The 16,197-nt window shown below is 46.9% G+C and overlaps 2 protein-coding genes and 1 long non-coding RNA gene across 15 annotated transcripts in view; 1 reads left to right on the top strand and 2 right to left on the bottom strand.

Annotated features, from left to right (window-relative positions):
- Positions 1-16,197, bottom strand: part of Erich1 (glutamate-rich 1) — a gene marked incomplete at its 5' end in the record, with an annotated part of 52,793,804 nt that overhangs the window by 9,235,559 nt on the left and 43,542,048 nt on the right.
- The window catches only part of Nsd3 (nuclear receptor binding SET domain protein 3), a 111,418-nt gene that overhangs the window by 87,864 nt on the left and 7,357 nt on the right, over positions 1-16,197 (top strand). For 10 of the 14 annotated variants that reach the window (XR_015639370.1, XR_015639369.1, NM_001436791.1 and 7 more), the window contains 7 exon segments: positions 1,376-1,532; positions 4,786-4,988; positions 5,563-5,675; positions 6,031-6,300; positions 11,453-11,569; positions 13,447-13,588; positions 15,326-15,432. Coding sequence is in view for 12 of the 14 variants with exons in the window: in NM_001436791.1 (NP_001423720.1) it covers positions 1,376-1,532; positions 4,786-4,988; positions 5,563-5,675; positions 6,031-6,300; positions 11,453-11,569; positions 13,447-13,588; positions 15,326-15,432 (1,109 nt within the window). In the remaining 2 variants the exon portion in view is untranslated. 14 annotated transcript variants of the gene reach the window in all.
- LOC134482516 (uncharacterized) lies at positions 2,188-6,141 on the bottom strand. Its single transcript, XR_015640433.1, has 3 exons — positions 5,997-6,141; positions 4,767-4,923; positions 2,188-2,727 (listed from the first exon to the last, which is right to left on the bottom strand). It is a non-coding gene; the product is annotated as an uncharacterized LOC134482516 (long non-coding RNA).

Below are 16,197 nucleotides of genomic sequence, written 5' to 3'. Positions count from 1 at the left end.
CCCCCCAAACATCCAAGCAGCTGAAAACTGAACTAGTTAACCACACTGATAGCTGTGGCCAAAGGGGGCGGCCACTGTGAAGGCTGGCAGAGGAAATACAGTTCTCTGGTCATCAGGGTGTGTCTAGGTTTCCTTTTCTCATGTAACCATTGAGGTTTGAAGGTGCAAGAAGACAAGATTTCTGGAAATCTTCAAAAGGCTGGAGCATGTGATGGTCAAGTTCTGTAGAAGGCTCTGAATCTGTTGCCTGTGAGACTAACTCTGTTTTCTTGTTGGTTGTAGAACTGACTGGTCAGTGGGAATGTCCCTTGTCTTCAGTGGTGACCTTTCTTGTTCATATACACACTAGATATACCCAACCCCACCCCTCATGTTTATTCGTTTGCATTCAAAGTATTGCTCTGTTTCAAAGAGAGGGCTTAGCAGGAACCTGAAAGGAAGGACTTGCACGTAATCCTCCTCCGTTCTGCACTGACAGTTACGCAGTTTTGTGCCATCAAGCAGTGGTTCATAGGCTATATGAGTTTATATCTGGCTATGCCTTTAACTGTTCAACACGCTAATGCTTGCTTTGCTTTTGGATCATAGTCTCTAGCTGTCAGGTGTTTCTTCAGTCAATACAGGTAGAGAGCTGAGCATGGTGGTGCACGCCTCCAGTCCCAGCACTCGGGAGACAGGCAGGAGGGTCACCGATGGGAGGTGCGAGCTAGCTACCCATCTCTAAAAAAGGGGAGAAGTTCTTCATCTTGAAATGCAAGTTTGTTTGGTTGGTATGGTTTTGAAAACGTAGGTCATAATTAGGGAGCGGGCCGTGGTGATGAGATCGGTACAGACCACTGCTGGATAGCCGGCTTGACTGCCTGCTTGCACTGGGAAGTATGACGCGGGGCTACCAGTGAGAACTCGTGTTCCACCTTTGTGTTAGAAGAAAATAAGTACTGATCAACTATTAATTGTCTTCATTCCTGGCTGATTTTATTGCAAAGGGACTTAGTTAACAGTGGATTAAATTAAAACAATTGTTACTCCCTCTCTGGGCCCTAAAGAACAAAAGAAAAGCTACTTGTTTGAAAGCCTCTTTTCAAATCTACATGGGCTAGAGAGGCTCTGTGCCTCTTGTGACATTTTACCTAGCCAACACCGGATTCCCCGGTTGCTTCTGTTCAAAAGGAGCAGAGAGTTGGTTCCTCCCACTCAAAAACTCCATTCCTAGATGCCCATTTCTTAGAAACTAGCTCTTCCATTTGTTTCCTAGTTTGATCCATTACTCTGCACATGATTCAGTCTCTTTGCTTCCCATTTGAATAAAGTCTGATGTACTTAAGAGAACTCTCCTTGCTTGTCTCGATTACTAAGGCTGTCTGTTTGTTTCAAGGTGGAAGATTGCTCTGCTGTGAATCGTGCCCTGCTTCCTTCCACCCAGAATGCCTGAGCATAGACATGCCCGAAGGCTGCTGGAATTGCAATGACTGTAAAGCTGGCAAGAAGCTGCATTACAAACAGATTGTTTGGGTCAAATTGGGAAATTACAGGCAAGTTTCCCAAGCAGATAGGAAGTACTACTATTGCAGTGGGGTTCACGAGCTGCAGGGACTGCGGTTAGCACAAAGGCGGCGAGACAGGCTTGGCTCCCCGAACAAAAGGAAAGACCATGGTGGTTGGTCTGGATTTTCAGGGAATTGCAAAGGTTATTTTGCTCATGAATTTTTGTTTGCCTTTTTCTTTAAGAGTGGGTTTTTTATTTTGCTTAGGTTCTGAGAATTATTTTATACTGATGAATTATGCACTACTAAATTTTGCAATGAAAGGATTTACAAAAAGAATATTTCGTTTTCTTAGTATCTTAGTTTTATATTGGTTTTTAGTTTGTTTTTCTAAACATTTATTTATTTATTCATTTATTTATTTAGTATGTATGAATGTTTTACCAGCCGGTATGTCTGTATCTCATATGTGTGCTTGCTGTGGGAGTTAGGCGTCAGGGCTCCTGAGACTGAGCTCCAGACAGCTCTGAGCTGCCTTATGGGTGCTAGAAATTCAGGCTTCAGGAAGAGCAGTAAGTACTTTATTTATGAGCACTCTCTCCATACCTTTGATTTCTAATTTCTAATGAGATCAAGAGTTTATAGCTTTATCAGAATAAATCCATTCAATCTTTTTGTTTGTTTTTGTTTGTTTATCTGTTTTCGAGACAGGGTTTCTCTATATAACAGCCCTGAAACTTGCTTTGTAGACCAGGCTGGCATGGAACTAACAGGTCCACCTGGCTCTGCCTCCATAGTGCTGGGATAAAGACGTCCCGCCACACGCTGCTAGGCCAGTTTGATTCTAAACCAGACCCCTGTGTTCAGGTAGCCCTAAGCTATGTGCAAAGAGTGCGTTTTTCCTTCATCTAAAGAGGGGATAATGTCAATTAAGAGCCATTTGTTCGTGTCTGTCTGTTTATTATGTGGGGCACGCAAGGGCCATAGTATAATTTTAGGGTCAGAGAATAGCTTTCAGGAACTGGGTCTCTCCTACCCAAGAGAACTCAGGAGGTCAGTCTCAATAGCTTTACCGTTGAGCCACCTCCCCAGCCCACGCCTTGGTTCTTAAAGGCATGAGAACAGGAGCTGCAGAGATGGTGACGGGCACTTGCTGCCCTGGAGATCTGTTTCTGTCCCTGGAACCCACGTCCGGTGCACGCAGCCTCCTGTGACCCCAGCTCAGGCAGTCAGACATTTTCTCCTGTCCTCACATAAAAAATAGAAACAGAGAATTTAAAGAGAGAGTGAGAGAGATGGATAATTAATATTATTTAAAAACATACTCCTTTATGATACACTATTTCTCTGCCAGGGAAATGAGACAATTCAAGCTGGATTGGAGTGTGTGGCAGGTTTATTGGGAAGCTGCTCTTGGGCAGGGAAGTTGTCCTGGGGAGGGGAGGGGAGGAGATGGGAGAGGAGGAGACACAAGCAGAGAGGGAGAAAATGCAGAGTGGGAGAGAGGGGAGAGGGGAGGAGAGACCAAAATGTCTGTATTATATAGCAGAGCCTCTGGGGGAGGGGAAGTTCAGGGCAGAGGGGTGGGGTATGCCAGCCATATCAGTGTAACAGGTAGGAACTGGAGAACCGGGGCCAGGTCCACCTTGGTATGTGAAATATACACCTTAGCCTCTTGTTCTGGGTTTGAAACCCAACATGTGAAGGCTTCAATATTTTTATTTATTTATTTTTATTATTTTATGTGTGTGGGTGTTTTACCTCTATGTATGTCTGTGTGCTGTGTACCCAGGGAGGCCAGAAGAGGGAGTTCGGTTCCCTAGAACTAGAGTTACAGACGGTTGTGAGCGGCCGTGTGGGTGCAGGGAATCTAAGGAGTTCTGTGGAAGAGCAACTTGTGCTGTTAGCTGCCAGGCTGTCTCCCCAGGCCTCCCTGAAGATAGATATGTTGTTTTGCTTGTTATTTTGAGGCAGGGTCTCACTGTCCAGCTCTCTCTGGCCTGGACCATCTGTAGGCGCCTCTCCCAACTGCCTCCAGAGTGCTGACAGTAAAGTCGCGTCTCACCACACCTGCCTTGGCTGTTCTTTAAAAATAGGGTCTCCCTATATAACTCTGGCTGCCCTCAAACTTGGTGTCCAGACAAGGCTGACCTAAACTAAAGAAATCCACCTGCCCCTGCCTCCTGGGTACACCACCATATCAAGAATTCTATTGGAATTCTGAAGAAAATATATTTCTAGATAATTGCAACTGTATTGTAAAGTTTTGCAAAAATAGTTGAGTTTCAAGAGGACATTAAACATACGCAGTATGCATCCATGTTTTACGTGTTTTTCCTTTTAGAGGATAGGACAGAATCTTCCTGGGCTAACCTTGGCTAGGTGATCCTCCTATCCCAGCCCTCAAGTGGGTGAGACCGCCATTGTCAGCACTGCTCCTTGCTTTAGGGATTTTTGTTTTGTTTTAGTATTTTTGTAAATGGGAGCGGGAGAAGTGGTTCAGTAGTAAGAGCACCGACTGCTTTTGCAGTGGCACTCGCGACTGTGTAACTTCAGTTCCTGGGATCTGAGGCCCTCACTGTCCTCCATACACCTAGCACACACAAAGGGCACATACATACTGCATACAAGTAAGCAGAACACTCAAACACATAAAAATAAATCTTAAAAAGTAGTGTGTATGTGTGTGTGGGGGTGCGTGCATGCATGCGTGTGCACATTTTATGTGTAGATCTGGATACATACAGCCTTCTCTTTTCCAGTTTGGTTTTATGGGGACAGACTGTCTCTACAGGTTAGCCTGTAACTTGTGATACTCATAACTCAGCTTTCAAAGGACTGAGACTAAAGGTGTGGAACCCTCTATCCTGCATACGGTGTGTTCTTAACATTTGGGGATACAGCTAATGTTTTTTAATTGCATTTTTTATTTACATTTTAAATGTTATCCCATTTCCTGGTTCCCCTCCAGAAACCTGCTTCTATGAGGGTGCTCCCTCACCCACCCACCCGCTCCCTCCTGCCTCCCCTCGCTGACATTCCCTACACTGGGACATTGAGCCTTGAGAGGACCAAGGGCCTCTCCTCTAATGTTAACAGTCTGTGACGAGAGCATGGGGAGGTGGTTTTTTCCTAATAGTTTTTTTCACTAATAGTTTTTTTTTCCCTAATAGTTTTTAAAGGAGAAGATTAATTACTGTGTGTTTTAGAATTTGAGTGAATCTTGCAAGCCATGAGCCCTTCTCTCCTTCCTGCCTGTGGAGAAGAGTGTGAGAGTCTCACTTCTCGGTTTTGTCCTCAGATGGTGGCCTGCAGAGACCTGCAGTCCCAGGTCTGTGCCGCTGAACATCCAGGGCCTTAAGCACGGCGTGGGCGACTTCCCTGTGCTCTTCTTTGGCTCTCATGACTACTACTGGGTCCACCAAGGCAGAGTGTTTCCCTATGTTGAAGGAGACACAAACTTTGCTGAGGGACAGACTAGCATTAACAAGACCTTCAAAAAAGGTAAGTCGGACCATGGTTACAGGGACTCAGAATCAACACTCAGATGTGCACTTCTGTGTGCACACAAAGCCTCTGCCACTCAAGAATGTCCACCAGGCACTGGGATTTTCCGTCCATAAACGTCCTGTGACATCAGGACCAGGGTCAAGATGCATAAAGCCTGGGTCCCTGAGCTGGGTTTGAAGTGTCTCTAATCAGGCCAAACGCCATTACCACAAACAAGCAGTGAGGGCTTCCCAGGAAATTCGGCTGAAGTCTACACTTCTGAGTAAAGGTAAAATTAATTTAAAGCTAGGACAGGATACACAAGTGCTCTTAATAGGGTCGCTCAGAGGTCTTTGTCATTGATGTCGGACTTGTGCTCTGACACATATACAAAGCATAGTATTTGGTTGGTCATGTGCTAATTTATTATTTCCTCTATAATGGTGGTGACTGGTGATCTCTAAAACATAATTTTAAAGAGTAAAGCTCAGGCGAGAGGCAGAACATTTCTTTCTAGGGTGGTAGAGTCAGCCTCCTGCCCTAGCCCTGTGTCCTCACACTTTGATAATGGCCTGCTTGCTTTTGTCAGCACTGGAAGAAGCTGCAAAACGTTTCCAGGAGTTGAAAGCGCAGCGAGAGAGTAAGGAGGCTTTGGAGATAGAGAAAACCTCAAGAAAACCCCCTCCCTACAAACACATCAAGGTGAGCGCTCCCCTTCCTGCCGGTCAAAGCCTCTTTATGTTGTTTCTACCAGACCACCCTGCAATCAAATGAGGACGTAGCACCTTAGCCTCTCTCTTCCTCAGACTTCATAAATAGCTTATTGTCTCTGGATTTCAGGTACTAAATTTCATCAACCTGTGGCAAGTGGGGAAAAACTGAGACTTGACATCAGCTCCAGGCTTTCTGTCCAGAATAGACAGTTAATACTCCTAGTTTATTCTGGAGACATCAGATAAAGAACTTTCCTCAGTCACATCACAGCACTCAGATGTTTAGTTCTTGGTGCTCACAGATCCATACCTTCTCTCCCGCTTCTCTTCCTCGGTTGTCCCAGGCCAACAAAGTCATAGGGAAGGTGCAGATCCAGGTGGCTGACCTGTCGGAGATCCCGCGCTGTAACTGCAAGCCTGGTGATGAAAACCCATGTGGCCTGGAGTCGGAGTGTCTAAACAGAATGTCACAGTACGAGTGTCACCCGCAGGTGTGCCCTGCTGGGGACCGCTGTCAGAACCAGTGCTTTACAAAGAGGCTGTACCCCGATGCAGAGATCATCAAAACTGAGCGGAGAGGATGGGGCCTCAGAACCAAAAGAAGTATTAAAAAGGTAATGCCACCCTTGTCTCTTCGGGCGCTTCCATAGCATTGTGACATGGCTATAAGACGCACAGCGCTTACGACAGAAAGCTGCGACTTATCTCAAGGTTTGGCATTTGTTGAGCAACAAGAGTTGGGAAAGGCAAACAGGATACATAGCCCATGGCTATTAATTGATGAGCTTTAAACAGAAGGGGCATCGTGCTTTTTGTATTTGTGGTTTTTTTTAAATTATTGAATGACATGATTCAAACATATTTTCTTGTTGCTGCTTTTCATGGTGGATAAACATGTCAGAGAAGCAACGTAGTAAAGTTGATTACCCACTAGGGCAGAAACTTGCGAACACAGAACTGTGCTGCAGGCTCAAGTCATTAGCCATAAGTGTGACCGAGTCCCAGATCACTAAGGTAGACTAGACCACTAGTCCATCGCATTAGTTAAGAAGTCAGAGCTCGTTAAAGGCCTCAGATTACAATTAGAGTGGTGAAGCAGCTGGGATAATAGAACTCTGGGACGTATTTTTATTTTCACACCTCGAGACAGTTTTTCACAAGAATCTCTAGCACAGGGAAGAGATACCAGTTGGAGACTATTTTAAAGCCAAAATGCTTAAAAGGAAAGTCTCTAGTAAACCCTACTATTCAAAGATGGGTCTTAGCTTTTAGAGTACCTGAGAATCTCCTGTGGCTCTTGTCAAGAAACCAACTGTGGGGAGGGCGGTGTGTGCCTTTAACCCTAGCACTCAGGAGGCAGAGGCAGGCAGATCTCTGAGTTCAAGGCTAGCCTGATCTACATAGTGAGTTCTAGGACAACAAAGGCTAGATAGGGAGACCCTGTTTCGAAGGAAGGAAGGAAGGAAGGGAGGGAGGGACCGACCAGGGAACCAGGGGCTGGAGACATAAAGCACTCGTGGCTCTTGCAAAGCACCTCCCAGTTCTAGGGCATCCGATGCCCCCTTCTGACCTGGGCACCAACAGGCACATGTGGTGCACATATATACACACATGCGGGCAAAGCACTCATATACAGAAAATAAGCAATGAATCTAAAAAGTGGGGAGGCCAGGAGATGAGTTGGTATAAAGCGTGCTTCCTGCTCTCACAGAGGACCCAAGCTACAGAAGCAAACTGAGTCTGGACACTAGTGATGGAGACAGTGGTAACAGGGCATGCACTGAGACAGCGAGCCAAGAGCAGGTCTAAAGCAGTCCTTGAGGCAAGAACTACTGGATGACTTTAGGAGGGTGACTTCCTGACATCGCACGCTGGTTCTCTGTGACCACAAAGCCAGGGACTTAAACCTGACTGTGGTACTCACACTCGTTTCTATTACTCGAGAGGCTGGAGCAGGAGGACCATCAAGAACTTGATGCTGGCCTGGTCTATATAAACTTGGGAATTCCGGCCTGACCTTAAAAGAAAGACCCTGTCTCAAAAGCAGAACACGTAGCACTTAAGGGGCTGGAGAGGTGGCTCGGTGGTATGAGCACCGCTGCTTTTACACAGGACCCAGGTTCAATTGCAGCACTGAGCATCCACACGGTGGCTCACAACCATCTGTAACTTCAGTCCCAGGGGATCTAACACCCTCTTCAGGCCTCCATGGGCACTAGACGTGCACATGCACGGTGTCAGGACATCAAGCACATACAGGAGTGAACAGTAGAACTGTGACACAGGTTGCATCATCATAGTTGGCGGGGGCCATGGGTCGGGCTGTGCTCATGCTCAGCTGCTTCCTCATTCAGGGTTGCGAGTCAGCCAGGCTTGCCTCCTTGGCTTACCTGGCGGCTGGAGAGCTCCATTCTTTGTTGCTGTGGTCTGAGTTCGTTGTGCTTTGAGATGTTTTTTCTTCTGTTCCTGGTCAATAATGAGTCTTAACTTTCAGTGGCTTCCCCAGTTCCTCACTACCTGAGGTTCCCAGCGTAGGCATAAGAGAGACTCCACTTAGCATGGCAGACCTTGAGATCTTAGACAGCAAGGCCTTGTTAGCCCATGCACGACATCACTGTTGCCACGTTCTTAGAAGAGGGGATCACACAATGAATGGCATGAATCAGAAACAGGATATGGGGCAGCCTTGAGGACCTGGCACACTTGGAGTTTAAGAGAACAACTTTGCCTGGAGAAAGGAGGGTTTATGAGAAAGGGAAAAGTGCTAGGTCGGGGCCTATTCCAGCACAAGGCCATAGGTCTTCAGTGCAGGAGAGCGACACGGACACAAGGCCATAGGTCTTCAGTGCAGGAGAGCGACACGGACACAAGGCCATAGGTCTTCAGTGCAGGAGAGCGACACGGACATTACTGATATTTACTCGCAGCAGTCCTACAATGAGAACTGAGGAGAATTTGTATATGAAGTGAATATCCATTAAAATACTTGTTCCTCTGAGTTTGAAATGCTGTCGAGTTTTAGCTAATACAGCTGCCCGAGGCTGAGTGAGTGTGACTTCCAAGGTGACGAGGTCAGGGACAACATAACCCCAAGGAGCTGACTAGCATCACTTAGAGCAGCCAGGACAATGCCAAAGTCTTTCAAGGATACAGGAGTCCTGGACTCTTCCGTATCGGTGGTGGGAGCTTAAATGGAGCAGCCACTGTAGGTTGCCAGATTCTTTACACACACACATACTGCACTGTACAACAGATCTTCCCACTGCCTATTTAAACCAGGAAAATGAAAAGCTATAATCAAATGGAAACTCTTCCCAAATGTGTACAGCAGCTATAGGTATCATAGCAAAAATCTAGAAAGACTGACCAGTCTTCTGCAGGGGGTGAAGAGTCAAACAAATGGTGGCACAGCCACACTGCGGGGTCTACTGAGCCTTAAAGCACTGAAGCACACGTGGGTGACCGAGAATTAGCTGCTTTTTTTTTTAAGCTTCATTTTATTTGTTGCTAGCCTCATAGCTGTAGAGACAGCTGAGTCATTAGGGGCACTTGCTACTCTCACAGAGGATCCAGGTTTGAGTCCCAGCATCTACACAGAACTATCTGAACTCCAGTTCTTGGGCATCTGAACCCCTCTTCCAGCCTCTCTGGACACTGTATGTGCATGCTTGTGTGCACACACACTCAGGCAAAACATTCATACACGTAAAGTAAAAAAATCCTTAATTATTTTATGCGTTAGTGTTTTCTATACGTATGTATTTGCTCTGTGTGCCTGCTTGGTGCCTGCAGAGGTCAGAAGCCATCCTGCAGTAAATCACGTCTTTAGGAGCTGGAGAGATGGCTTAGCAGCCAAGACCACGGACTGATCTTCTAGAGAACCATGCTCGATTCCCAGCAACCACATGACAGCTCACAGCCATCTGTAACTCTAGTTCCAAGGGACCCAGTGCCCTCTCTGGCCTCAGAGGACACCAGGCATGCAAGTGGTGCACAGATATATACATGCAGGCAAAATATCCATACACTTAAATAATTTTTAAAAAGCAAATCTTTAAAAAAAACAGTGTCAAAAGATTACATATTAGATAAATCTGTTTATAGAACATCCTTGAATGGCATAATTATACTGATGGAGGGTGGGTGTGGCCGTCAAAGAAAAATTGGAGATATCCCGTGCTGTTCATACATCTGGAGCATGGTTTTGTGGCAGCAGGACTCCGTGTCTGAGTGGGTGGGTGCCAACACCAGCTTCCTAGTATTAGTACTATTGTAGATCTGTGAGATGTTATCACTGGAGAACCCCGAGAGAACAGCAGAACCACTGCATGTTCTTTAGCTGTAAATATAATCGTTTAGAGAGCAGACGTACCCTGTCTGTTCAGATCCACACCGTTCCCATTTCTCATCCCTAAATGCCACCAGTCCCTCGGTTACAAACAAGTAGAAGTTTGTGACTATAGTGATGACGAGTCAGGTTAGCTTTACTCCAAGTGTAGTGACATGCCACAGGTGCCACTTGGGAATGTGGAGATAATATCAGAGAGAAGGCAAGTGCATCACCGCCTTTGAAGTACTTACACAGCGCTGTTCCCGCCACCCAAGTACCAGTGAATCAGTAGTAACCCGCAGTTCCTAGGGTTGAGGGGGTCAGGATCTTTTTCTCTTTGTTTTTTGTAGGCGTGAGGGCATGTGTGTCACACCTGTAGATGTCAGGTGACAGTCCGGGTGCTGTTTCTAAGGTGCTTTCATGACTAATGTGTCTTCGTTAGCAAACTGGAGAGGAAAAGTTTCACTTTACCTTACAGTTGTAGTCCACCATGAAAGGAGTTCAGGGCAAGAACTCAAGGCCTGAAGTGAAGCAGAACCCAAGGCTCAGTCGCTTGCTTTGTTTGTTTTAAAGCTCTGGTTGTCTTGCGATTCAGTACGCAGACTCTCCCACCCGAGTGCTGGAAATAAAGGTGTGTGCCGCCATGCCTGGCCAGCCTGCTTCCTAGACCATCAGGACCACTGCCGGAAGAGCGCTCACAGTGAGCTGGGTCTTCCACACCAGTCACTAACCAGATGTTTTCTCAGTCGAGGTTCCTCCTCCCAGACGGTTCAAGCTCCTGGGTAGTTGACAACAGGCCAAACAAGGACAAACAGGGTTTCTCACGGCCTGGACCTTCTCCATGCTGGCCAGTGAGCTTCACTGTCTCTAGATTTCCCAACAACACGGCATGTGCTACCAGGCTTGGCCTCTTACTTAGTTTCTGGGGACCTGAGCTTAGGTCATCACATTTGTGAGGCGAGTGTTTGACCGACTGAGTCATCTCACAGCTCTGTCTGAGCATAGGCATAGGCAGACCCACACATGCACGCTGTGGTGCCCGGTGAAAGTTAGGACATTGCTCATTTCCCTCATGTGGTTCACAGCATCACACTCAGGTCACACACCAAGCCATTACTGTCCCCCAGTCCTGGGCTTTAAGATTTTATGTGTCTAGGCTGGCCCTGAAATCCACAGAGGGGGACTGAACTGATGATGCACCTGCCCACGCTTTCCCAGGGCTGGGGTTATAGGCGTGCACCCCCATGCCCAGTTTATATGCTGTTAGGGATTGAACCCATGGCTTTGCACAAGCTAGGCAAGAATTCTGCTAATTGAATTACAGTCCTGGCCCTCAGAAATGTTTTTAGTTGATGTTCTTGTTCATACTTGTGGTATTAGGATGTGCGTTACAGTAGAGCTGATATTACAGTTCTGTGTTGAATGTTGCTTTGCAGGGGGAATTTGTAAACGAATATGTCGGTGAACTAATCGACGAGGAAGAGTGCAGACTTCGAATCAAGCGAGCCCACGAGAACAGTGTAACTAATTTTTATATGTTAACTGTTACCAAGGTAAAATTGCTTTTATTTTTTGGTAAGACAAAAGGACGTTTTATGTTTTGTTCATAATTTTCTGTTGACCTAGGTTTCTGTTCATTTCACTTTCTCTAAGTAGACTATGACGATGGTCAGTAGTCAGTGCTGTAATTATCTCCGGAGTGCAAGACTCCAACTACAGGGAAATGCTAAGCAGAAACAAAGTGACCACGTCTGGACTCAGTTGCTGGGTCCTAGTCCTAGATCTGAGGCAGCAAGAACCCTGGGTTCTTTATCACTGCTGGAAAAATCAAGTATGATTCTGAGTTATAAAATAATCTTGAAACTTCTGATTAGCCAAAACCTCAAAACTTTTCTCTGTTTATTAAGTTTTAAAAAAAATAACAGGAGGGTCAGAGAAATAACTCCATGGTTGGGAACATTCGTTGCTCTTGCAGAAAACTGGGGTTCAGTTCTAAACTCCCACATGCTGGCACACAATCTGGAACTTCATTCCCAGGGGATCTGATATCTTATCTCTAAGGGCACCAGGGACTCTGTGATTCACACACATACATGCAGGCAACACTATACACGTAGAACAAGCGACAGGAAAACAATGAATGTTGGCATAAGAACAATGGAAGTTTAAATACAATTTTAGCCAGGCATTGTGGCACATCCCAGCGTTTGGGAGGTTAAGGCAGGAGGGTCATCAGCTTTAGTTAGAGGCCAGCCTGGGCTACATAATTATGATCCTGTCTAAATAAAAGAGAAACAGACTCAGAAAAGGAAACAACCTTGAAGACTGTATGTGACCGTTAGATTGATCTGTACTTGCCTGTCTTCTCACAGCTAGGACCTCACTTCTTACAGTTGTCCTTACAGAGGACAGGAAGCCCAGGCCTAGGCACAATTCAGTCGTTGTTTAGTATACTATCACACTTTAACGACCAAGACTAGTACCCGTGTTCCCTGTGTTCCATGATGTTTCTAAAAGAGTCAGAATACCTTCCGGGCTGGGGTCGTGGCTCAGTGCTAAAGCATGTGCTGGATATATGCGAGGCTGTGGGTTTGAGCCTCATCACAGGCAAAAACATGGCAGAAAGCCAACGAAAAGCAGTAAAAGAGATCGTAAAAGAGATCGTGGACATGGTGGCGCACACCTTTAATTCTGGCACGTTTGAGGCAGAGGCAAAGGCAGGCAGATCTCCGAGTTCAAGGACAGCCTGGTCTGTAGAGCGAGTTCCACACGAGCCAGAGTCATATTGTGAGACACTATCTCAAAAAAGAAAGAAGGAAGATATAACATATGTAGTTATGTCAGTGTGTGAAGAGTTTAAGCTTCCACGTGTTTCCCAGGGTGAATTCCGCTGCCACTGTTATGCTGGAGTCTGTCTGTGAGTCCTAGGATTCCTGAGCTCAGCTCAGTGACAGTGTCCTGTGGGCTCAGGCCGTGGAGCTACCCACATTGATAGAGCCATCCTCAGGCCTAATTGTGTGGTAGTGTCTGTGTAGGTAACCCTGTGAGAGTACAGAGATGAAGGACTGTCACCTCCCACTCAGGGACAGTCTCATCTGGCTTCTCCGTCATGGTGTAATCTCATCTCTCCTGAGTGGGAGAGAAGCCGAGACAAAATGCCTGGCTGAGATGGGTTATCTGAACCATGTAGCTCTGTGGTCAAAAACGCCTAAACCTATGACCTGCTGATCTTCACCTGTTAGACGACCATTAAAAGCCCTCAAGTAGAGAGCGAGGTGACTCCATAGAGGGTGTCCGGAGTGTTTTCAGAGCTGACAGTTGGCACACACCAGCTGATGATGATACTGACTTGTGTTCCCTAACTGAATGTTTCTAAACGAGTTTGTATTTAGTTTATGTCACAGTCCCCCCACTTTGTTTCTTTCTGAAGGACCGTATAATTGATGCTGGACCAAAGGGAAATTATTCTCGTTTCATGAACCACAGTTGTAATCCAAACTGTGAGACACAGAAGTGGACCGTGAATGGAGATGTCCGAGTCGGGCTGTTCGCTCTTTGTGACATCCCTGCAGGTACTGCCGGGGTCCCTCTGTGGGGAGCTTGTCTTGTCAGGAAGAACATTATCCGTAAGTCTGAGGCCCTGAGTGTTCATTCAGCTCAGACAACCGGGTGTTGTTTGCCAATGAGGTAAAACTACATCTGAAGAGAAAACCTGTCCAGCCTCTCTGCAGAAGAAGGACAGTGCAGTGTCTCAGTACAGACGCATCACTTCCCAAAACAGTGCTGTCTGCATAATGGAACCAGATGGCCTCGCTCTTGTGTGCTTTTAAAAACATATTAAAGGTAATTAGCTTACAGAGGCTGGAGAGGTGGCTCAGCAGTTAAGAGTCTGTACCTCTTGTGTAGAGGCCCTGAGATCAATGCCCAGCATCCATATGGGACAGCTCACAACCACTTCTACTCCAGCTACAGGAGGTCAGACCCCCCCCAGCTCCCATAGGCGCGCGCGTGTGCGCGCACACACACACACACACACACACACACACACAGTCACAGGCACCCACACCTACTCACACACACACACAGTCACAGGCACCCACACCTACACACACACACACACACACACACACACACAGTCACAGGCACCCACACCTACTCATACACACACACACACACACACACACACACACACAGTCACAGGCACCCACACCTACTCATACACACACACACACACACACACACACACAGTCACAGGCACCCACACCTACTCACACACACATACACACAGTCACAGGCACCCACACCTACTCACACACACACACACACACACACACACACAGTCATAGGCACCCACACCTACTCACACATACACACACACACACAGTCACAGGCACCCACACCTACTCATACACACACACACACACACAGTCACAGGCACCCACACCTACTCACACACACATACACACACACACAGTCACAGGCACCCACACACTCGCACACACACACACAGTCACAAACAATGCAATAAATCTTTTTTAAAAGCAATTTGCAGTATCCAGATCAACTGGTTCCTTTTTCTCTCTTTAGTTTTCAACTCTGAAGACCATTGTGCTTCAGATTAGACACTAGGAGCCTCAGAGCCACAGTGGCTCCTCTCCTTTTCCTACCCCAGTGAGCATGTCTGCAGGACCAGCTAGTGTTCGAATTTAGGGAATGGTAGAGCAGTTCTCCAGCTAGGGACCTGCTGAAAGGATTGTTCAGCCTGCCTTTCACGGGTGTGGTGAGCTACGGCGGTGAGCGTGTATGGTTCACAGTGGATGGCATTCCTAACGCTGTCATGATGTCACAGTCATGCCAGTTAGGAACTAGAGCTGAGCTGTAGAAAGAGGGTGAGGCTAGAAGCCCTTCTTGGCCATAGCTCACAAGTCCCCGGTTCTTATTTCACTGCTTGTCGCCCCTTTTTGTTGAAGGGTAGTCTCCTTTTGGAACAGCTAGCTTTGGTGTGCTTCAGTGGCAGGAATGTTGACCACACGGCCCGCTTCCATCGTTGCTTTCAGTGAGATGGCTGTGGAAGGAGGAGAAGTCTTTACATTGTATGTGCTGTGAGGACAGAGGCGGCCTTCGAGGACTGAGCTCCACTCCTCACCATGGGCTCTGCATTGGGCTCTCACTGTCAGGCTTGCATGACGAGCTTTCACCCCTGAGCCTGGGCAGCCTTGGTCGAAGACCCATGTGTCTACGTGAAAGCGGCTGGCCGTGTTTCTTCCTCATGACGTCACTGTGAATAATTTTCTTCTCTTGTGTTTTAGGGATGGAGTTAACATTTAATTACAACTTGGACTGTCTGGGCAATGGCAGGACAGTATGCCACTGCGGAGCAGACAACTGCAGTGGTTTCCTAGGAGTGCGGCCAAAGGTCAGTTGTGCAGGGCGCTCCACCCAAGGGCAGGAGAGGGCTGTGCTACAGGAGTTGGCTTCTAACTGCGTGGCTCTTACAGAGTTCCCGCCGCTCTGTCAGGTCTGTTTAGTGGGGGTGGTTGTTTTGAGATGAATCTCTTGGAGCACAGGCTGGCCTTGAACTCTCGTTCTTGGGGATGACCTTGAGTTCCTGACTCTTCTACCCTCGATCCCCAAATACTGGGCTTCCAGGCAGAGGCCACCATACCCAACTGGCTCTTCTCACTCTTAATTAAGCTTGTTTTAGTAAGGTCTGATAGGCTCTGAAGTGTAAGAAACCCCTTGAATTACATACTTTTTAAATGGTGAACGTTACCTGGGTGTGGTGACTCAAATTCTAGCACTTGGGAAGAGGAAGATTACTGTTAATTTCAGGATGGCCAAAAAACAAACAAACAAAAAACCCAAACAGGAAACCCTGCATAAATAAAAAGGTATAGTTGTAGTAGGCTCCTGGAGGAGCCAAGCTTAGTTCCCACGTCCACAGCAGGCAGCTGACCACCCTCTGTGACTCCAGCTCCAGGCGATTTGGTGCTTCCGGCCTCTCTGAGCAGCTGCGCTCATGTGCACGTCCCCACACACAGACACACAGAATAAAGAGCAAATCATTAAAGATCATTGAACTTTTGATGATTCTCCAGAATGCTTCGTTGTGGGAACAGACAACATAGGCTCCAAGCAGATCCGTCTGTCCTTCCGAGGGACAGCTGTTTGCTGATGGGCA

Source organism: Rattus norvegicus, chromosome 16 (assembly GCF_021556685.1).
Source record: "Rattus norvegicus strain SHRSP/BbbUtx chromosome 16, alternate assembly SHRSP_T2T, whole genome shotgun sequence".
Taxonomy (NCBI): domain Eukaryota; kingdom Metazoa; phylum Chordata; class Mammalia; order Rodentia; family Muridae; genus Rattus; species Rattus norvegicus.
This window is presented reverse-complemented; position numbering and strand designations above follow the sequence as displayed.